The sequence below is a fragment of the Chionomys nivalis genome, chromosome 26, assembly GCF_950005125.1.
Source record: "Chionomys nivalis chromosome 26, mChiNiv1.1, whole genome shotgun sequence".
NCBI classification, from domain to species: domain Eukaryota; kingdom Metazoa; phylum Chordata; class Mammalia; order Rodentia; family Cricetidae; genus Chionomys; species Chionomys nivalis.
This window is the reverse complement of record NC_080111.1, coordinates 19,033,399-19,056,416: the sequence shown is the minus strand read 5'-3', so window position 1 is coordinate 19,056,416 and position 23,018 is coordinate 19,033,399. Positions and strand designations below refer to the sequence as shown.

At 41.9% G+C, this 23,018-nt stretch overlaps 1 protein-coding gene and 1 pseudogene across 9 annotated transcripts in view; one reads left to right on the top strand and one right to left on the bottom strand.

Annotated features, from left to right (window-relative positions):
- Positions 1-23,018, top strand: part of Magi2 (membrane associated guanylate kinase, WW and PDZ domain containing 2) — a 1,220,672-nt gene that overhangs the window by 664,440 nt on the left and 533,214 nt on the right. For 5 of the 9 annotated variants that reach the window (XM_057758561.1, XM_057758559.1, XM_057758566.1 and 2 more), the window contains one exon: positions 20,049-20,168. In XM_057758561.1, coding sequence (XP_057614544.1) covers positions 20,049-20,168 — 120 coding nt within the window. Of the gene's footprint in view, positions 1-20,021; positions 20,169-23,018 lie in introns of all 9 variants that reach the window. The other 4 variants (XM_057758560.1, XM_057758558.1, XM_057758564.1 and 1 more) reach the window with 1 other exon arrangement.
- LOC130866720 (SH2B adapter protein 1-like) lies at positions 17,036-19,813 on the bottom strand (annotated as a pseudogene).

Here is a 23,018-nt window from a genome sequence, read left to right as displayed (position 1 = left end):
CTACTTTACTATTATGAAGTAACCCTCATCTTTCATTAAATATTATTTTTCTAAAATCTACTTTCCTGATGTTATTATGGTTTTTACTTGTTTGAGGCATAATTTTTTATTAGCTAAATTAAAAAGTTGCCTATTGTGATATTAACAATAACAAAAATCAGTAAGATCAGCATAAAATATTACATCTATTCTTTTCCTTTATTTTTTTTTTGTTTGTTTGTTTTTGTTTTTCGAGACAGGGTTTCTCTGTGGTTTTGGAGCCTGTCCTGGAACTAGCTCTTGTAGACCAGGCTGGTCTCGAACTCACAGAGATCCGCCTGCCTCTGCCTCCCGAGTGCTGGGATTAAAGGCGTGCGCCACCATCGCCCGGCCTTTTCCTTTATTTTTAATTTTCATTTGTTTTAAATGAGATGCACTAACATTGCTAAAATTCTCATTCATTTTCTGACTTTCCTGTTATGTTTAGTTACAGGCAGCATGTAGCCGGTCCTTGTTCTTCTAAAGCAAGTGTACAATCGCTTTTTCTATGCACATGTGCGTGCTTAGATGATGTTTTGCTTTAATCCACCTGCATGTGCACATGTGCGTGCTTACATGTTGCTTTGGTTTAATAGCACCTGCGTTTAACTTATAATTAGCCTTCTTAACACTTCACTTATAAAATGTAAAAGGTAGAGTCAGGAATGCAATACATGGAAGGACCTGGGTTCAATTCCCAGCAATACAGGATGACAGAAAGGCAAAGAGAAGCACAGCAAAACTGACAACTGTGTCCCCGTTCCCTCTGCTTCAGCTTTTCTGCTGCTGTGGTTGTACATTTCAGGTGAGAGCATGGTTCGGATCTTTGCTTTGATCCGCCTCTTGTTTTCAAGAGATTCATATTATGACTTCCAGGTTCTCCTTCATGTGTAGACTTTGTCCCTAATTGTGCAATAATTTTTGTTCAGGTGAAGGCAATCGTCTCTATCCTAGTAGGATAGAGCCTCATAGGATGTCACTTTTATTTTTTGTTTCTTTAACAGCTATGTAGGCAGCAAATATTTGTTGAGATTTACAAAAGTCACATATTTTACAAGATTTATTTCTATAGCATGACCTTAAAGAGGAAAACATACCTCATATAACAAAAATAGTCACCTAATCTCTAGTGTTTCATGCCTCCATACCTCTTCTCCTCACAGCTAACACCTCTTAAGATGTTTGCTGCCTCCTGCTTCAATAGCTCCAGGCTTTTCTTCCTAAAGATTCCTCTTGTTTGCAGTCCCTAGTTACTTTCTGAGCTGTCCGTTATCTTCCTGCGTTTCCCTATTATAACTTAACAGCAGTTTAACACTTTCTCCTGCTTCTCCTTCGGATATGGATTCTTACTTTTATTATTCTTTGCTGACATGACATTTGTTTGAATGTGCTATGGGCTGCGGGTAACCCCTAAGGGCATCAGCTCACCTCATGCCTGTCTGTCTTCTACAGTATCTATGGGTGAGGATGAAGAGCTCTGTTGCTTCCCAGAAAGGGCTCTGCAGCCTGGCTGTCTGCCTGTGAATCTTGGCGCTTAATTCCTGTGACCAAAACAAGGCACCCAAGCTGGAATATGAATGTATTACCTGCTTGAGGAGTTAGGAAGAGATGTATGTGAGATTGAGTGTGCGAAGTGCACGGTGCCTCACCCAAGATTAGAGCCCCATAAATGTTATCACTTACTAACAAGACTTACAATAGGAAATTTAACTTTTAATTTCCTTGCACACATTCTATGATCCTATTACTTTTTTAACACAAAAAAATTCATTCTCACTATGCCATGTGTGCCTATACAACTAAAGATATTGTAAAAAAAAATGAAAGTCTGTGCCTCATACACATATACATGTATCTAATCACTAAACATATTAAATTTTAGCAGATGATTGTTTCTACTGGAGAGAGCCCTATAGCAAAATTACTTTCAAAAATTTGATATTGCGCAGTGCAGAAGCAAATACCTTGCATTGCCAACACAAGATTTTCTCTACTGCTTTGTCTTGTTTCGTAGATTATGCTGGTCTTGCCAAATCATAGCTTTAAGTCTGAAGTTTATGTGCATTATTTACATATTTTATCATGTAGCTGCTCATTTGTTTCAAGTAAAAACATATTTTTATTCTCATTGCATTTTTTAATTTGTGTGTGTGTGTGTGTGTATGTGTGTGCGTGTGGACATGCTGTGTGTGTACAGACACATCTGTGCCACGGCTAGTGTGTGGAGGACAGAAGACTGTAAACTAAAACTGTTCATTCATTTCCCGGCCACCCAAACCCGAATAACCACACAGGAACTATACTAATTACAACACTGTTAGGCTGATGGCTCAAGCATATTCCTGGCTAACTCATATTTTAAATTAACCCATTTCTATTAGTCTGTGTATCGCCATGAGGCTGTGACTTACCAGTAAAGTTCGGGTGTCTCTCTCTCCTTCAACAGCTACATGGCTTCTGCCTGACTCCGCCTTCTTTCTCCCTGCATTCGGTTTAGTTTTCCCACCTAGCTCTATTCTGTCCTGCCATAGGTCAAAGCAGCTTCTTCATTAACGAGTGGTAATAAAACATATTCATAGCATGCAGAGGGGAGTCCCACATCAGAAGACATTGTGGATTGGTTCTCTCCTTCCATCATGTGGTTTGTGGGGAGGGAATTCAGGTTGAAAGGCATGGCAGCAAGTACTTTTACCCACTGAACCATGTCACTGACCCCAAGTATCAATACAAATCTTTCTTATTCTTTCTTATTAAATATAAAATGACAGGATGTCACTTTCTCTACAAAATGATATATAGCTTGGTATTCATAGCGAAAATTTTGCATAAATATAATGTGTTTCAGGTAGAAAATGTCAGAAGTTATATTTGTTTGGGGCATTAAGAGGATTGATGCTCCATCTGTGCTCAATATCCATTGAATTCCAATGTCTCTGCCTAAAATGAAGGCAAGGACAGAAAGATATGATTAACCTTAAAATATACAAATTCTTCAATCTACTACCTCAGGCACTGAAAAGCATCCTTGCCTCCCTTCATAAGGAACAGACACGGGGCGGAGTCACAAAATGCAGGATACCCTTGACAACTGTTTTGTCAAATGAGGAAGACAAGCTCCGGCAACAGTTCTGTGTTACTCAAGAAACAACTCATGTTTCTCGGTTATCACCCTTTTGTTTTTGTACACTATGAAGCTTCCAGATTCACTGTCCATAAGAAATTTTCAAATGGAAAAAATCATGTGTTTGTGAAATATTTTGCCACGTTTGTCTTTGTATTGGAGGTATACACTCAAGCACATTCACTAGGCTGAATATTTCTGTTGATCAGTGCAAGTCAAAGAACCAAGAACACCGAGACACAAACGTCCAAACTAGATGCAAGTGAAGGCCTGTTCCTGGAGCACGTATCTGCATGCTGACTGGTCGATACAATATTATAGGGCCAGAGCCTTACTCCTTTGTTTAATGTGTCCCATGTGGGGGTTCTCAGCCACTGTAGCAGAGTATAAAATTGGCCCTAGGGACGGCCTTGCTGGTTAAGCTGAGACAAGCTAGCAGGAAGTTGGCACATCCCTAGCCCAGAATACTTATATTCTAACCAATAAAACAAGGGCTACATACTTTGCTTTGAAGTATTATGCTTGTATTTTTGGTTCTGATAGGGATTCAAGTATTTGGTGCAGTCCAATTTAGTCAGTCTGAGCCTTTCTCACTTCCTGCTGCCAGACTCTCTAGCACTTTTTATAAAGGATAATGTTTCATGCTAGGTGCCTGAGAGCCAGGGTCTGTCACTCTCTTAGGAAGGAGCTCTCCGTCACTACAGTACTAGGGGCTGTTGAGTCAGCTTTGGATTTGCCGTATTCCCAACCTTATTTTGTATGGTGTCTCAGTTCTGGCAGGTGAAACTGTTTTCTCTTCTATAAGGGAGGTAAAGCTTTTTCTAAAATTACAAACTTTTTTCACTATAACTATCCAATATTTGTTCTTTGATAACCCAGTATTAACTCAGTAACTTTCCTGCCAGAATGCCCTAACAGTCCTTTGAAATTCTCTTCAAGTTCTCTTTTGTGTTTCTAATTCATAAAACTTCTCTTAATTTTTCATGACAACTGCAACTCTTGGGAATAATGATTTAAGAGTCTTTGGAGAGAACAATTTTTACGCATTGTATTTATGGTTTATGCTAATACATTGGTGTAAAAATTTCTAACAACGGTTGCAAATGAATGTCTGGCCATTCACAATGCATTGCTTTCTCTCTATCCCCTTTCTCTTGCTGGCCAATCAGGAAAGGAGCAGAGTGGCCTGGAATTAAGACCTAAGAGTCCTGCAGGGGGCGATAATCGGACAGCGTGTCCTGCTGTCGCTGAAACCTAAGGGGTTCTGTAGATGTGGGGCTTCCAGTTGCACCCAGTGTTTAAGTCTCAGAAAGGGAGAAGCTGTCCCCCATGGCACACACTCTCCGTGTGTCTCCTTGGCTGAGTGCTGAACACTCCTCTTTTCTGCTAAGCTGCTTGCAGCCCATTTGGGGAGTGGAATGCAATGTTTTATGGCTGCCCCACCCTCACGCTGATGTGAATAGGAGCAACTGTCTACTGTCCCTTAAAATATAAGCAGATATTTGGCAAACATGACGGTTCAATGACACTTAGATTTAAGGGCTCTAAGTATTTTTTTGTTAAGATATCCCATAATTCTACAGTATTTTATTTTCAAAAGAGGGGAAGTACTTATGTGTTTCTTTTCTATGGTCCATCAAATGTAAGCTAAGCTTGGTGAAAACCAGAATAGATATAATTGCTAGTAGTCTGGGCATATGCTCTCCTGAATGAACAGCAAGTTCTTAAACTCAAGATTTTTAACTAGAATGGATGCACCTTACCTGGGATACTGGGCCTGTTTCTCTTCATACTTATCCCTTCTATCTTCTTCTCATTGCCTCCATGATAGTTCAATAGTCATGTAGTTTATAATCTCCGTGGGGAGAAAACAATATTTGATAACTCAATTAAGCAATTCATGCCTTATAGTCTCACCACTTTTTATATGCTTTGAAATCTCTGGGTAGTTATGTGCCTTTTCATTTTCCTGTGTATTTTCTGGTTTTCTGTGCTTTCTGCACCCTAGGATCTGCCTCGGGTATTTCACAATACAGGTGCCACAGAGACGTGCGGTGACAGTAAAAGTTAATACCCTGGCAGGATTCTAATAGTGATAAAATGATAGAATTATGGTCCCCTAAACCTTGCAATGAAGGTCGTGGTGGTGCCTGCATCCCTCACAGGGCTGTGGCTGCCTGTGCAGTCTCATTCTGACCCAGATTAATTTTACATGAAGACGGTATAAAAGCGTCAAACTAAATATATATATTGTTTCTATAAAAAAGTCACCGGTCTTTCTTTAAGCTCAGTATATAATCCTGAAATATTATCTGCTAAATAATACATCAGGGAGACTAAGACCTATTTTTTATGCATCTTATAGAATGGCATAGAGAGAGCATATCTAAATTAAATATTGAAGAATTAAAATAAAAGGTTCAACAGTAAATTAATTGGAAACTAAATGGGCTGTTCATCATCTAGTCTCATCCAGAATCTTGAGATCATGGTGTGCGACCCTCTTACACAGATGACTCTGCATTGTTCACTGACCCTGAACCTAGCTGTGCTTTCTCTGTGCATTTTAAGAATGGATCAAAGTTTCTGCTACGTAGACTCGGGCGGGTCCCCTTTTACTGTGATGAGTCATTCTATATAGTCTTGCACCCAGATTCTGTGTTGTGAATCTAAGTGAAGCAGAGAGAATTGTTGTGAGGATCCTGACTTTTAGAACTACAGTCTCCTCTGCTATTTGGTAGGTAAAGGAGAGGAGCTTGAGAATAAAAGAATTGGAGAGAGTGCGTAGAGCTGAGAGATGTCCGTAGGTGAAGAGCCTGACACACCCCAGGTCTGTAACTTCGGTACTGGAGACACAGCATCCCGGGAGGTCAATAGCTAGTCTTGTAGGAGGAAGGGAGACAGGAGCATCCCTGCAGGCCAATAGTCTTGTAGCCAAATCAAGGCCCTCCAGGCTTAGTGAGAGTCCCTGTCTCAAAAAGAAGCGAGGCAGAGAACAATCGGTGAAGACACCTAGCACTGACTTCCGGTCTCCATTCTCATGTGCACTGTATGCACCAGCACCTATTAAGCATGCTTGCATACACACATGAACATGTGCATATCTCACTCATATATCCATACACCCTAAGATTTAGAGTATAGATTAATTGCAACCAGAGTGATGATGATTCATATGGATTAATAAATGAATGAACAAGTGAACGAACAGCTTCACTTTGCCCTAGTTTTTTTTAGTGCAAAATGCTTGAGTGTGAGTAGTGAATGTTTGTACTATCAGTAACTATATATGATCATGTAATATACATGTCTTAAGACAGAAAATGTACATATACACACATCAACTTAAAATTATCACCCTGGAAAATTGTTTCTTTTTCTTACTTGACGTTCGGGGGTTTTGAACTCATGTCATGAAGGAAAACAAATAAATATTTGTGTGCGTGTGTGTGTGGCGGGGCTGGAGTGGGTAGTGCTGGGGATGAAACCAGGGTCTCATTCACGCTAAGTAAGCACTCTACTACTGAGCTGTATCCTAGCCTAAGCCTTAACTTTTAAGCGGTATTCCTCACCTTAATCCTCTTTCTGCTGGCGTTTACAGTAGAGATATAGTTCTGTGTGTGAACATAAAATTGATGACTAGATATGTTTGCCTGAAGACCTTGTCTCAACAGAAAGCATTCCGGATGGGGTGGCACGTGCCTCTATTCCCAGCTACTCCGTAAGCTTGTTTAAGTCCTGGAGTTCTGGCCTATATTGTAATATGACTATTGGGTGTTCACACTAAGTTGAGATGAATTGAACAAAATCATTTTTTAACTGATTTTTATTGAGTTCTACATTTTTCTCTGTTCCCTTCCCTGCCTTTCTCCTCCCCCCAACCCTTTTCCAAAGTCTTCATGTTCCCAGTATACTCAGGAGACTTGTCTTTTTCTACTACCCATGTAGATTAGATCTATGTATGTCTCTCTTAGTGTCCTCATTGTTGTCTAGGTTCTCTGGGACTGTGATTTGTGGGCTGATTTTAAATATTATATCATTAAAATTAAGTGTGATAAAATCAACCTGGACTGATTATGTAAAAATTGATTAAAGGCATTTGGCCAAAGAAATCTCATCAATGTTTGTATTGGAATGCACACAAATCTGTTGTGATGTTCACACTTGCTAATGAGCAACTCGCAAACTGAAGGAGTGTCTTTAGGAATATACGAATGAGTTAATTGAAGATCAGATCCCAAGGACGTTGCCCTGGCTGTCACAGTTTATTCTTTCTAGCTTGAGGCTGAGAAACACCAGGAAGAAAGAGAAAAAATGTTGTAAGCATGGAGAAGTTTCTCAGATTCTTTCCAGTGACCCATCTGCGTAGAACATGTTGGCGGTTGATGATCAGCTGCAGACTCCTCTATTGACACATGCAACAGCAGACATCGTAGAACTTGCCAGCGAATCAAAATGGATCAGAGTAGGTTACTGTGCTGAACCATTACCCTGATGGATTTTTCTTGAAATCAGTGATGTTTTCAAAGTCATTTTTACAGAATTAAGAAAGAGCAAAAAGTCGAGAGGAAATGTGCTGTAGACTTCTATTCACCGCAGATGTCCTTCTTGTTCCTTCCCAAGGTGAAAGGGGTAATGCTTTTTCATTTGCAAGTAGGATTTTTAAAAATTCAATTGGCATTCTTAGTTGCCATGGCTACCAAACGACAAGCAGCCTTCATATGCTTCCTAAAAGCAGCTTTTACTGCGCGTCAGCAAACTAACCATTTGTGAGAAACCTCATTCTCCTCAGACACTGAGTTTTCAGCCCTGGATGCCTTTATTCCCTTCTGACCGAGGTGTTCTTCACACAGTATTTAACTGGCCAGTTTAACCATCGGTTGTTTGCTTTTAAGAAGTTAAGCAGTGCAACACAAAGCATAGGCTCAATTAATAGAATTTCCTCCTCATTTCTACTCTTTTTTCCTATTGAGGACTAGTCTAGAAGAAATAATATCGAAATACATAAACCATAATTTAGATAATAAATTTGATTTTGAAGTTCTCTCTGCACTATTTTGGAAAATTATAGCCAACAGAAAGGGGGAAGGCAATGTAAGGAAATGCTTCAACTTCAGCTCTGCGATGGATGAATCACCACTGTATCTCCCTTTGAGCCTCCTGCCACCCCCCTCCTGATGCTGGGGGACATGACTTATTATTGGTACTGAGTCTTGCTTCCCTGTCAATTCTCTATTCGCAATCTTTTGAGTTGGGAAAGCAACTATAATTATTTCAGCATAAAAATAAGGTGAGGAACCATTTCAGGAACTCCTGCATACCTGCTTTTTCAGCCACCATATGAATCACCTTCACCTGCAAATTGCCGCTGCTCCCCTCGCGCCTTGCGTCACCTCCCTTCACTTCCCTTCACAAGGATTGGCTCTCCTCTCAGAATCACATCCCTCCCCAACAAGCGTTCATAGATCTCTATCTGCTTTCTCTCTTCCAGCTCACTGGCTGCCTTAACGCTAACTGTAACCTTTCTTCCTGGATGCATAAACCTGAAAGAATGCTTTCTGCCTTATTGTTCAAGGTATTGGGCCCCGCAGTTAAAGTTAAATGACCAATAAAGCTTTGTCAGCATTTTGATGCTTTTTGAATGAGTCAGCAAACAGCACAAAACTTCTTCCAACCCAGGTCATAACACCTGTCTATTTGATGGTGACATCCAAAGGGAAGTGATGATCAAGACATTGCAGACCACAATTTAGTGCCTCAGCAGAGAAGACGGATTGGTTTCTTTAGTTTTGTCACGCTTAGATTATTTTTTAAAGTCAACTTGTACCTCTAGTCAAAAGAAGTTTCTTACTTGCAAACAACCTCAAAGAAATTAGTTATTTTAAGTCTCATAGACTCTAAAAGTAAGACACCACCAGCAACTTTTGGGAACTTTCAGCACGTCTGGCTGTGCTGCTCCTGCTGCCGAGGGTAATGAGGGTACGGTTGCCATGGCATTCATGTTTTGTAATGCCTTGCATAGCTGTTGTTTATTTGAGTGCATGATAAGAATATCGATTATCAAACAAATGGTGTTTCCATCTAGGACTACATACAGAAAACATTAGAACAGAAATGAATGTAGACGGCCCAACTCTACTGTTAAAATCCTTGTATTGCACTGTTTCCATCTCTTCTTTTAAATTTGAGGGTTGATATGTGAATTTTGATTTTGTTTTTTACTTTTAAATTATATTTATTTGTGTGTGTGTGTGTGCCATAGTGCACAACTGAGGATCAGAAGACAATGTGTAGGAGTCAGTTGTCTCTTTCCTCTATGGGGGACCTGGGGATTGAACTCAGGTTATCACGCTTGGTGGACAGCACATCCCCTACCAAACCATCTGCCTAAGTGTGTGAATGTTTGCATGTACCTATGGATCAGGTATCAGGACCCATCATGCACTCTTATTGACAGTCTGCTGAGACTAACTTTGAATGTTCAGAAAAAAGCTACACTGGGCATTAATCTGTCCAATCAGATGACTCAAGCAAAACAATGTAATATATTAAGAATAGAATATATATACATACACACATTTATATAACATGTATTATTTATAAGTATATTCACACATATGTGTATATATATATATAAAATAAGTTACTTATTTAAGAATTTAGTGCTCTTTTCAATAAACAAAAACAAAGCAACAATAACAAAAAAAAAACTTTGTGTGCCTCTTCTGTTGGCTCCCGGACATCTACAGTCTCTCTGAGGAGTCTGAAGCCCACAGCATTGTAGGTATCTACTTCCCTTGAGGTCTTTTTCTCATAGTTTCTCTCTTTGACCTTTACCCAATATTTGCTGATACTTAGAAGTCTCAGCAGTTGAGCACTGAATTGTGCATAAGTTCTAATGACCTTTTACAGAACCTCTACTTTGTTATAAAATGCTACATATCACATAGTTTTCAATTAATTTTCTGTTTTCCTTAAATAACTTCTACAAGAGCAGTGGTATTCTGTGGTCTTCCAAATTATACCACATGCATTTACAATATTGCTTAGCACATTTTAAGTATTCAATATTATAGCATAAATTCATAAAATTCATAAAAACAAAAACAACCTAGCATGGCAACTCTTCTCAACACAGCAATACTAAAAAGAAAGACATTATGCACCTTTGGGGTTTGCAAAACTTTTTTTTGAATTACACTTTGATGACTTGCCCCTGAATTTGTTATTTTATATAATTTAATTAAGCTACCTTTTGCAGTATTTTCTGTAGCTTTTATGCTATAAAATATAAACCTCCTACACCTAATATGCATAATTTGTTGTCAAATTAATGTTTCTATGAGAACTTTCAATTTTTAATATTCACAGCAATACTAAAAAGAAAGATAATACTAGAAAGAAGTGGTTTTTACCATAAAATGTTCATGAAATGCTGTCAAATTTCCCACTTGTGCAAGTGGAATAAAGACAATTTCCAACCTGTAAAATCTCACGCCAGTGTGGCTTCCATGCTACCCTTGACAATGATATGGTTCTTCTCAAGTGCTTACCCTGTGTCAGACACTATCTTAACCATCTTCTAGGAATTGCTTCATTTGCTCCACACACTAGCTTACAAAGATGCTGTGTACATTAGTTCCATTGTGATGCATAAGAATGCCAGACTTCAAAAGATAAAGGACCATATTTCAAATAATCCTGATAGGAAAGCGCAGGACTCTCAGGTTGATCCCACAGCCTATACTCTCACCTACAATAACATACAATTGAAGGTATTGTTTTTCTTCCTAGCAAGAGTCATTCCGATGGTGTAGATTAAAGAGAAAGCAAAAGAGATAATCATTTAAGTGAAAAAATGATTTTTTTCTCTCTTTTATTGTTATAATTTGTGAGGTCTCACTGTGTAGACCAGTCTGACCTCAGACTCACAGAAATCCACCCACCTATATCCCCTGAGTGCTGGGGTTAAAGTTGTCTTCCACTATACCTGGCATGAAAATTCTGAAGTAATTTCCTCTCACATGTGCCAGAAGTATCACCGTGGGAAAAAAAAAAAAAAAAACCTACAGTTTGGTAGACCCTGCACAGCAACTTAGGGTGTGCGGAGTTTACACTCGGAACAGCACCTCAGGTTGTGCAGTGTTTACACCCTGAACACCGCCTTACAGGGTGTGCAGATTTTACACACTGAACAGCATCTTAGCGTGTGCAGAGTGCCCTCACTCTCATGCTGAAGCTTTCAGCATGTCCCCTCTCTATGCTGCCAACCTCCTCTCTTGGCCAGAGAATGAATAAGCAGGAAGTTAAGGAGAATATAACACTTAAAAGAGGGAGGGTACCTTGCAGGAACAAGACCCTTACCCAGCCCAGGATAGCAGTGCAGGTATAAAAGACAAAGTAAGATGGGATCACACCAACAAGTGCCAGGACATCAAGCTCACCAAAGAGTTGAAGCTGAGATGAAGGAGGGAAGGAGCACTAGAAAGGGACTGTTGGGGAAGTTTCCAGAAAGGATGCTTGTGAGAGTCTGAGCAGAGAATGAAGGAGAAGTGGGTTTTACCGTGAGATGTTCCTAAAATGCGGTCAAATTCCCCACTTGTGCGGATGGAATAAGGACAATTTCCAACCTGTAAAATCTCACGCCAGTGTGGCTTCCATGCTGCCCTTGACAAGAAAGAAGCCTCTGAATGACTGGCTCTGCCAACATGAGTGTGGGAACCACAAAAAATAGTCTTGAGAGTCTCAGGTTGTTGGCAGCCGTGGGAGGCCTGATGAAGTCCAGATGGGAGCAGGTTCAAAGGCTGCTGGAGTGATTTCTTCCGCCAGAGAAAACTTGATGAAAACTAAATAAAGTTTCACATTTCAAGAAGGAATTTATCTAACCAAGAGAGAGAGCTTGTCAATTGAACTAATTCATCTGTGTAAAGTTTGAAATAAAAACAATATATCTAGAGTAATCAAAAATTACTTGAGAAGTAAGAAAAAGTACCAGGGTTCAGAAGGGAACCGATTTACATAGTATCAAATGTATGAGTTAGGCAGGCATCCAAATACAAGATTTTCTATGAAAAGTAAGGGACGGAGAGAAGAGACTAGAAAGTGGTGTTTGTGAGCAGGGGAAATGCCAGGAGATGCTCATTTTCATTAGCTGCAAACCAAGAAATAATGACTGAGACAGAAAACCAATAGGCATCCTAAATCATTTAGAGATTTGGAAGCAAAGCAGAATGGAGCCCCTTTGACCCTGTGTGAGTGGGGTTGTGGGTGTGCCCGTCTGAATGTCTGACTGTCTGTGAGTCTGTGTGGTGTATGTCGTGTTCATGTGCATGTGTGCAGGGGTGGGAATGTAATAGAGATATACTTAAAAGAAACCTTATTGTTTGAAATTGGGAAAAAATATACATGTAGCCTCAAGTTTTGAAAAACATTAAAATTTGAAACTAAGCAAAAGAGAAGGGCATCATGTAAGATAGAAGTATAATTGCAATCAAGTGTTAATTGTGAAGGAAAATATGAAATATGAATCATGGCGCAGGCAAAGCAAGTTGAGGTAGTGAAGGTTTTGTCTTAAGTCATCATCTGTTTTACCAAGAAGGAGCTTGTGTCTTCTGTAGAAAGCCAAAAAAGGGAATCTTGAAAAATGAAGGAGTGTGGTACAACTTTAGGAAGGCATGGATAAAGAATTCCCATTCTGGGTACAACTGAGGTGATATCAAAACCAATGGACCCTGCCAGTTCAAGTGTCTAGTTTTCTGCACCAGCCTCCGTCTATGAATAGCCTCTGGGTCTTACTACAAGTGGGCCATGGAGGTCCGGTAAATGATGGCAGAGATCCCAGGTAGTTCTCATACCTTAGTGAATAGACGACACATGAAACAGCTGTGAGGAATGGAAGGAGAAAAGAGAAATCAAGGAAGTGGAGGTCATCACTTCAGAGAAACAGAGAGGCAAGGGTACAAAGCTCCAACGTCCCATTCAAAGGGCAGTGCTCAGATTGGAGAACGTCCTGAGAGACAACGAGGCCATGCAGTGCCCAGAGGATGTGCCCAGGGGATGTCAGCATGCAGTAATCAGATGGAGAGGAGTATCAGCACGCAGTAACCGCGTGGAGTGTGCCACAGGTGGTATGCATGTATCACACTGAGACCAGTGAGGAGATGGGAAAACACTCAGGAACCCAAGAAGGCCACAGCCACAAAGCATCTCCACTAGAACTTGTTGCTCTGGATTGGCCCGAAGCATGCCCTCCTGAGTTTCCATTGTGCTGTGGTTGTATTACCATACAGCAGGCATGAATTAATCGAAGCACGTGACTTCTGAAACATGGAGATAAATTAGTTGGGAAAATTGGGTCTTCGTGATGCAAGTTTGCCTAATGACTAGAGTGTACTCTAAATAAGCAGAACAACAAACTGATTGCCAAAAACTCTTTTAATGTCTTTTTAATTCATAAGGGTTAAGCACATAAAAGTCAGGATATTAAAAGCTAAAAGTTCTCATAGAAACATTAATTTGACAACAAATTATGCATATTAGGTGTAGGAGGTTTATATTTTATAGCATAAAAGCTAGAGGAAATACTGCACAAGGTAGCTTAATTAAATTATATAAAATAACAAATTCAGGGGCAAGTCATCAAAGTGTAATTCAAAAAAAATGTTTTGCAAATCCCTAAGATGGGTTGTAAAACTTAACTCTAGAAAATAATGCATTTCAGCTTTTAAAATTCTAATAAGAATTATTTTTACCTCATTAATTTCTATAGCATAGCCTTGATACTCACTTGCAGTGGAGATGTGAGCCTAATAGAACCCAAAACAAGTAACTGGCTACTTTCATGACAAGGTCAATAAAGATGTAAAACTCAAAAAATGAAAAGGAAGTGAATTTAAGATGTTTTTTTCTGTAGTGTAGACTGTATTGGGAATATTTAATTATAAAGATGCCTGCCAATGTCCCGCTTTGCCTCTGTGTTTTTCTCTATAACTGTCTCTGTTTGTAGGTGTGCATTATGTAAACTTCATTCTGACCATGCAAAAATACTGTATGTAGATAATATAGAAAGAGAAAGGAAGTAGTTGTGGCATTGTGGCCTTTACTATCTCTCTCTATATGCTCCTCTGTAGCAGGCTCGTTGCTGCTGCCTGTTGTGCAAGCCCCATTTCCCCAGGGGTGGGGGCAGGCGGTGAGAAGATGCAGAGGCAACTACACAGACTCTGGGATATTCCAATACAGAAGCTCTTTAAGGTTGAGATTTTTATGGAGTTAGGAAAATTAAGCTGCCCCAGTAACATTTTGGTTGGTCCTTTTGAAACTGGTGGTTACTGCTGGAGTGTTGTGGTTAGCTAGGAGTGTGTGTCTTTGGTTACCGTGCTTTTGATAGGCTGACAGGTTGTCTTGGCCAATTTTGCTTACTCCTTGTGAGTTTGCATGTGCTTGCTTGTGCTTGGCCTATTGTGCTGCTTCATCTCACCCTTTTTATTTTACTTTTATTGAATAACCTAAGTGGGAGTTATGGGCTTTTTATAACTCCACCTGGGAGATCCCCTGCCCCAGCATTTGGGGTTGTGTCTGGCCTAGGTTAGCCTGTCGGACAGGCTCTTACCCATCTTTGACTATAAATCCTCAAAAGGTTGGGTCCCTGGAAGGTCCCAAGAAGTCAGAACAAGGGGAGACTTTTAGGAGAAGCAGGACTTTAAATGGCCTCCTGTATTTACATTAGCCAAGCATGGACCACCTCCCTTGGAGGTTTTAGTCCAGTGTGCTCCATAGCCATTAACACCTGGAGTGCTGCCTTGTTCACCCGCCGTTGCCAGGATCTTAGCAGTAGGAGGCACTTAAGCAGAAATATTAGAGCCACTACCACCTCTCCCATAAGACACCATGCAACAAGTTTAGAGGGGTCTAGCAGGGATTTTATGTGATCCCGTACTCGGCCAAAGAATATGGTAGACAAATCCAATGGCTCTACTCATGTCGAGTTAAGTTTCGTAGGTTCTGAATAAATGTTTTCAGCTGGGCAAGGGTAAACCAGCGAAGAGCTTGCGCAAATTTTGAGAGGACAAATGAAATTGCTAGTGGAAGAACTTACCTGTTCCTGCAAAGGCAAGGACACTGTCATAGTCATAACTAGGTGGTTTACTCTATGGTTGCCTGTTGCTGGCATTCCTGGCAGCCTTGTGTACGATCTGATGTGGGATATGTGCCAGGGATGTCCTCTGGACTGTAATAGGTCTTGAATAGTTTGCATGATTTTAGAGATAGAATTCTTTGGGGACTTTAACTTTGCAAAAGATAGTATTTTGCATACTTGTGTGGCATAGCGGCCATCTGAAAAATTATTTATGGGTTCTGATTAGGTTATTTCTGATACCTTAAGGACCACCAATAACTCCTTTAGTTGCACTGATCCAGGATTTGGTTGGGTATAGGCCCTTTTCTTATGATTAATTCCCCTTATTATTAACCCAAAATTAGTATTATTGTCATCTTTAAAGGCTATAGTGGCCTGGGTGATGGCATTTCTTGATGGTGTGGCATAAATTTTTATCTTTAATTTTAAAAGGGAGAGGGCAGAAAGTCATCTGTCCTGAGGGAAATGATTATCCCACGTGCCCATACTGGACCTAGCAATTGTTTTAATACAGACTTCCTCTCTACATGGTTTATTGTTTTTCCTGGCTTTGCTTGTGACAATGTCTCTGCAGTCTAAATCTATAACTTTAACTCCAGGGTCAGGGAGTACACCAAGTAACATGAGCCCCTGCTGACTGGTCTGAAGGGCAGCAAATGACTTATTTTCGTAGACTGTCCTGGAAATCTGGCTGAGCACATAGAGCATGAGCAGCAGAAACTCCCTGCCGACACCTTGGCTCTGAGAGAGGACCTAACAGTGTTCCACTCTCAAGCTAGATAGCTCACAATGACACCAACATTTCTATTGTGGTTGGTTCTACTGCTGTTCAAGTAACCCCAGCAGAAAGAACAAAAGTATTGGGGCAATCCGTCTTTTTAAATGGCATCTACCATGCTTCTGAAATCAAAGAAATCTTCCTAGTGGATGAGAACCAGTTCACCTTAACCATTGCAAATAAAGGCAAAAAACTCACTTTCATGTACCAGGAGTGTGAAGCCATTGTCCAGTCTACCAATCATATTAGGACCAACTGGGAGCTTCTACAGTCTCATGTCATTGGGTATTTTTAGGGCCCTAGTTCTTTGGATGAGCCCCTGTACAATCCCTGCGTAAATGGCCAGACTATCCACATCCCCAGAAAGTACAGTCTGGTGGGGTGAAATTATCATCCTTGTCAGTTTGACATTGACCGAGGCATTGATGGAAGCCATAAGGGCAAAAATGGGCTTGTTCTGTGTGTCAGTATCACAGGCGACCAAGACCCATTTATGAATATTCTCATTTCTAGCAGGTGCAATGACATTACAGGTAAAGGTGTTGAGCCCCTCCCAGGTTAGCTGTTTAATAAGGATATCCTTGATAGGGCCAGCTGGGACCTGCTTTTCAACAGCATTTGGTAACATAGGTCAAAAATTCAGGGACTGGTTCCACAGCCTGCTGGACAAGATGGTGGGAATAGCCTACAGTGTCCTGGGGTGTATAAAGTTTGAGGGCTTTGAAGACTAGGGTGGTCACTTGTAGGAAATCGGCATGTGGGCCAATCACGGATTGTGAGACAGGACCAGTGTATTGTCCACAGCTAGTAAGCATTTTGAAGATGACATTAAGTCCAAATTTTTAGTCTATATGGGCTTGGGTCTCTGCTGCATCATCTAGGCTCAGCACCACTGGAGGAAAACTGAGGGATCAAGAATGGCCTTCAACATGGAGTACCAATCATAATGGGTTTGAAGCTGCATGGCCCATTGTCTGAGTTCTTACTCAAAGTAAGGAGAATCGGGGTAGCATCAGTCACCCTCACACACCTCTGCATGGCTCCCAGCCTGCTCACGGCCCTGCTGCCACTGGGAGGGCACAGAGCTGACAAGGACAACATCACTGGAGCCTCCAGACTCCAGAGGGATGGGATGCACCCGGAAGTACTCAAGCATATCGAAAATGGACTGGAACCACAGATGTTGAACCCGGCACTGATCCTCCTCATTCAAAGGCAAACGCAGGTGCTTGGCCTTGCCCCAGAAGCTGAAAGTGAGGACATACCAGAGCTTGTCTCACTATGATGTACCAGGAAAACACCATGGAAGCCAGTGCCTCCTTCTAACACTAACTGGGCAGCCTTGAGTCAAGAGAGCATGCCATGGAACCAAGGATCTCCTGAGAGGGGCTGATCCCCTCAGAGCCTTCTGACTCCCCCGGAACAGGAATGACCCTATGGCTGCTTCTGGAGTATCCAGGAGAGGGGAGGGGTTGAGAGGAGATAAAACGTATCTTCTGGGGGCCCCTCCCCAATGGGAATGTGAGGGGCAGTTTGGGAGGAAGCAGTTCCATTGAGTCAAAGTGGGAGGGGGCAATGGAGACAGAACTAGGAAAGAAGGACACTGATGGCTGGTCAGAAAGGCTCCCACAAACCCCCTGCGACAGGCGGTCATGACTCTCCCTGGGTCTCAGTACAGATCCTGGCTGGGCAGACTCTTGAATCATTCAGGCAGAGCAACTAGGGGCTGTCTGTGCTATCCTTTGTGAGGAAGGAGATCCCAGGGGTCGGGGAAAGGTCATGGGACAAGGGCTGATAGCAGGACAGAGTTCTGGGCTTAGGCACTCCTGGATGTCAAATACCCAGGCCTTCACAGGAAGTACATGGGTTGTCTCCAGAAAGTACTCTGACCACAAACGTGCTCTCCCTGTCAGGCATCTCTAGGGCCATGGCGGTGCAGACATCATTGATAGTAGAACAGCGAATGCTGAGTCGGGACCGGGATCACTTGGGTGGTACAAAGAACTCCAAGGGACTTCCTCCTCCTTCTTTTTCACTTTGGAGCCACTGAGGCTTCTCCGAGACTCGCTCCTGCTGGGTCAGGGGCAGCTTTTTCAGCCTCCAAAAAACTGAGCCGGTCTTCTCTCCATACCATTCCTGCTCCGTCTTTCAAGGTTTTTCCCTTCACGACTCAGTTTCAGCCTCCCAGAATGGTAACCAGTCCCTTACCAACTGTGCCAGCACCACCAGAGGAGTTGGAGTTGCTGTTTCCACCAAGGACTGGAGGGTCTAATGTAGTCTCCAGGAGCCCAGCTAGAGAAGACATGTCATGGTCCCTTGTCACTTCAGGATGCTTCGTACAGAATCTGTGACTGAGGGACCCACTTCAGCTTCGAAGTGCTGCAGGAATAGCTCAGCCAGAAAAGGCAGCTTCTGCTCCAGGCTCTACATGCTGTGGGTGGGAGGCCAGGTAAAGGCAGAAACGGTGGGCAAGATCCAGGGCGGCGGCCCTCGCATGGGACTCACAGAACTTTTGCTGACTTCAGGGAGGGGGTGGTGGCAGCGCTGGCTGAGAAGGGAAGGCCCTATCCTCCAAGAAAGGGGCACCATTCATGATGGGCCCCAGGAGGAGCCTGTGAGGAGGGGAGGCAAGCAAGGAAGAAAAATGCCCAAAAGAGGATAAAGAGGATCCAAAAAGCGAGCAAAAGGAAGAGGGCTGTCCATGTTGGGTGCCAGTGGTTGCAGGCTTGATTCTGCTGCCTGTTGTGTGATCCCCATTTCTGGGGGGATGTGGGGGAGAAGGTGAGATGTGAAGGCAGTGACAGAGACTCTGAGAGATTCCAATGCAGAAGCTCTTTATTGTAAAAAGGTCGGGATTTTCATGCGGTTAAGGAAATTAAGCTGCCGCCGGAACATTTTTGGTTGGTAGGTCCTTTGGAAACTGGCGATCACTGCTGGCATGTTGTGATTGGCTAGAAGCGCACATCATTGGTTACTGGGCTTTTGGTCCACTGGCAGGTTGTTTTGGACAATTTTGCTTATTTGTTGTGAGTTTGCGTGTGCTTGCTTCCGCTTGCGCTATTGCCCTGCCTCACTTCCCATTATTACCAGGACAGCAAGCCTAGAGCACTGTGTCTTCTCTAGAGCGCATCTGGTGGTCTTAGGGAACTGGGCCCTCTGAAGCTCCGCTCCCTCTGTAGGAGACAGAGGGAGCAAGAGCGCTGTCCAGCCTGGTAACCCTGGGGAAGCTGTTACCTCCCAGCTGGCAGAAGTAGAGAAAGAAATAAAAGAAGAAACACAGGACATACAGTAAAATCTTGAAAAGAATGTCCATTAGCTTATATGTCATATTGCAACCATTATAATTATTAATGCAGCGTATATAATAAGCATTATACATAATAAGCATTATAATTATTAATTATCAGTCAGTTCCAATTAGTATTAAATTTGAAGTGCTAGTACTTATTCTGTGGCCCTTTAGATTTAATATGCAAATGTGTATTCTTTTGGCACAAAATTAGAGCACTCTGAAGCATCCACCCCACAAGGGAAGCACACAGATGAGCACAAAGATAAACTTACATGTGCTTAAATTTCTCGTTCCCATTTTATTTGTATGTCAAAAGACAGCAACCCAAAGAACAACCGAAGTCTGTTAACAGGAGCCAAGCGTGTAAATTCCTGAGCGCGTAGACTCCCAGCCCGCACTTCAACCCACCTCTTCAAAAAGGGCGCAACAGCCTGCACTTTTCAATGAATAAAATCTATTCAGCCGCATTCCATGGCAATGAACTCTATGTAAGATTAATGGAAAAAAACAAAGCTTTGTCCATTTACTTTAATCTCCCCCCGCTTTTTATTGCTATTGCCAAACAAACAGAAGGCCACATGCAAACCGCCAACCCCACAGGACGAACGAACAAGTGTTATTGAGTGTTCAAAAGCACGGTGGTGTTTCTACAGCTCAACAAGACGAGGCTTAGCAGGTCTCTTTTGTTTTAATTCTTCCCCAGGCACCACAAGGCCACATAAGGAGGGGGAGGTCCCTGGAGTGGATTATATTTTCATCACCGTCGAGGATTTTATGGAGCTGGAGAAAAGCGGTGCTCTCCTCGAAAGTGGGACCTATGAAGGTAAGCCCAGGGTCTTGCAAAAATTTGGAGCTTCTTGTGTCGCGTGACTGGCGGGCATTGGGACAACAGGTCACAAATACACTGGTCGTTTGGGTCGAAGGGCTTTAATCAAATTTTTCCCGAAACTTGCTAAGACAAATCTGGACTATTTCCACTCCTAAATTGCCGAGAGAAATGTACATCTGTCACCTCAGTGGCATAATGCTGGGGTTGCCTCCTGAGGTTCAGCTGCAGTCGTCCAGAGGAAGTCGGCTTTGGTGGCATCCGAAAGACGTTCCGGTCTGTCACTATTTATCTTGCTTTCTCAAGTGGCTGTATTTCCCAGGTCCTGACTTACCTTCTGTGCAAAATCATGAGATAGGAAAAATATGATCTGTAGGCGAATTCTGAATTCTACTGCAGACACAAGTCTCCTTGTGTGCTTGGGTCAAATCTGAACAAGGGCTAAAAGGCAATCAGAATTCTACAAAGAAGTCTTTACTGCAAAGGACACTGAAGCTTGAGCCAGAATGTGCCTCCATTCCAAACCTGACTTCTTACTTTCCCTCTGAACATAAGTTGTATTGCTGAAACTTAATGTTTGTTTTCTTTATTTTTCTTATTTCCAGAAAGATAGTGATAACTTTGAAAAACAGAAGTAAATAGGATGAGGATGTGGTCATATTTAAAATTAACAGAAAGAATTATATTTCTCATTGCTAAGAGTGTATCATTATTTAGTCTGGAGAGGAAACCTGTATTACTGCACTTCAGCTCATGTTCCTCAATAATAATAATCACAAAACTCGTAATACATGCATGACTGTTTAGCCCACCCTACAGCTGAGATTCGCCAGTCATCATCAGTAGCAGGACACTTCCCCCTTTACTGACTTTGAGATACGGTTCGGAGAACTGATGGAAACAGATACAGAGATTCAGAGTCAAGCACTGGGCTGAGCTCCATGTTAAAGAGAGGGAGTAGGGATGGTAGGATTGGGATGGGGGGAATCAAGGTCGTGACAGAGAAACCTACAGAGGCAGTCAAGTTGAACTCTGATAGCTAGGGGGCCTCCATAGGAACAGCATAGGTCCTCTGCCCGTGTGTGACAGTTTTGTCGGCTGGTCTGTTTATGGGGCGCTTCGCAGTGGGGTCAGGACCTGTCCCTGGTGCTTGAGCTGGCTTTTGGGAACCTACTCCCCATGCTGGGTTACCTTGCCCAACCTCAGAGCAGGGAAAGGAACTTGGTCCTGTCTCAACTTGATGTGTAGGGCTTTGTTGAAGCCCTTGGGAGGCTGCCCCTTTCTGAAGGGAGACAGAAGAGGAGTGAATGGGGGTGGGGGAGTCAGAGGTGAAGCCAGGGGAGGGAGCTGGAGGAGAGGAGGGAGAGAAAACTGCAGTCAGGATGTAAAATAATTTTTTTAAAAAAATAATTAACAAATAGAAAAAAGAAGCCTTGGTATTGTGAGGTTGTTCGAGGCACTAAAATCTTTTCCATTATTTAGTATTCTTAAAATAATTTAGGTTGAAAATGTTTCCTAAATGACAACAGAGGCCTTTACTTTCGCTACACATTTAGGAACTAGCTAGGAATATCTAGAAAATGATCCAATGCATTACTCATAATAAACAAATAATAAAAATTGATTTAAAGCATTTTAAATAAAGAAAATTTAATAATATAAAGTTGCTTCAAGTCACTGATATAAAGTGCTCTCTCTATAAATCAGAAAATAATTATATCAAATAAATCATAGGAAGTGAACAGTGGATTATATAGAATACTTTTCTTTCGGCTTTGTGATAATAGCATTAATTATTTTTTATGCATTCTAACAGTGAGGTACTACATTTAATAACTTTATTTACATATCATATGTGTCTAGTGAAGAACCAGGATCATACAAGATCCTTCCAATACTGTGATGAATGATACAACTTCTTGTCAATGCAACACGTCTGTGAGCCAGGAAGAAGAGAAGGCATTAGAAGACCATATGTTCATGTTACATCTCCGTATTTATTGTGATAGAATAGATGTTGTGAAATTTTACATCAATAATTTAAAATCTACTTTAGATTATACTTTAGGTCCCAAATAAATCTAGAGGGGAAAAGAATCTGATCCAACAAAACGAAATTTTGTGGAAGGGTGGTTGTCCTGATGCTTTTTAGATGTCTTTTCAGACCTGGGTATAATTTGAAGGTTTGGCACCTCTCATTAACCACGGCAGGGACTCCAGTGTATGCAGAACTGATTGCTGAATGTTAGCCAGGTTCCCATAGAGGACTTTGTCACAGGTGTCCACACCACTGTGCACCTGGAGAAATAAATGCACATCTCTTTGGCTGGAGAGATGGCTCAGCTGTTAAGAGCACTGCCTGCTCTTCCAAAGGTTCTGAGTTCAATTCCCAGCAACCACATGGTGGCTCACAACCATCTGTAATGAGATCTGGTGCCCTTTTGAGGAAGAGACCTGGTCAGTCGCCCTCATCCACTTACACCATGAAACCCAATATGGACAAGTTCAACAGAACCGCCATACATGATTCAGCATTGCCAGGACCTAGAGCCCCTACTCATAGGTCCTTGCAAAAAAAAAATGGGAATGCCCTTTTGACTGTTGGCATTCAGAGTGTACAGGGATGCCTTCAGCTGTTGGTTCTCTCTCTCTCTCTCTCTCTCTCTCTCTCTCTCTCTCTCTCTCTCAGTATACAAGGGATGTCCTAAGCTTTTGGTTCTCTCTCTCTCTCTCTCTCTCTCTCTCTCTCTCTCAGAGTGGACAGAGGATGCCCTCAGCTGTTGGCATTTAGGGTGTCCTCCACTGTTGTCTCTCTCTATCTCTCTCTCTCTTTCTCTTTCTCTCTCA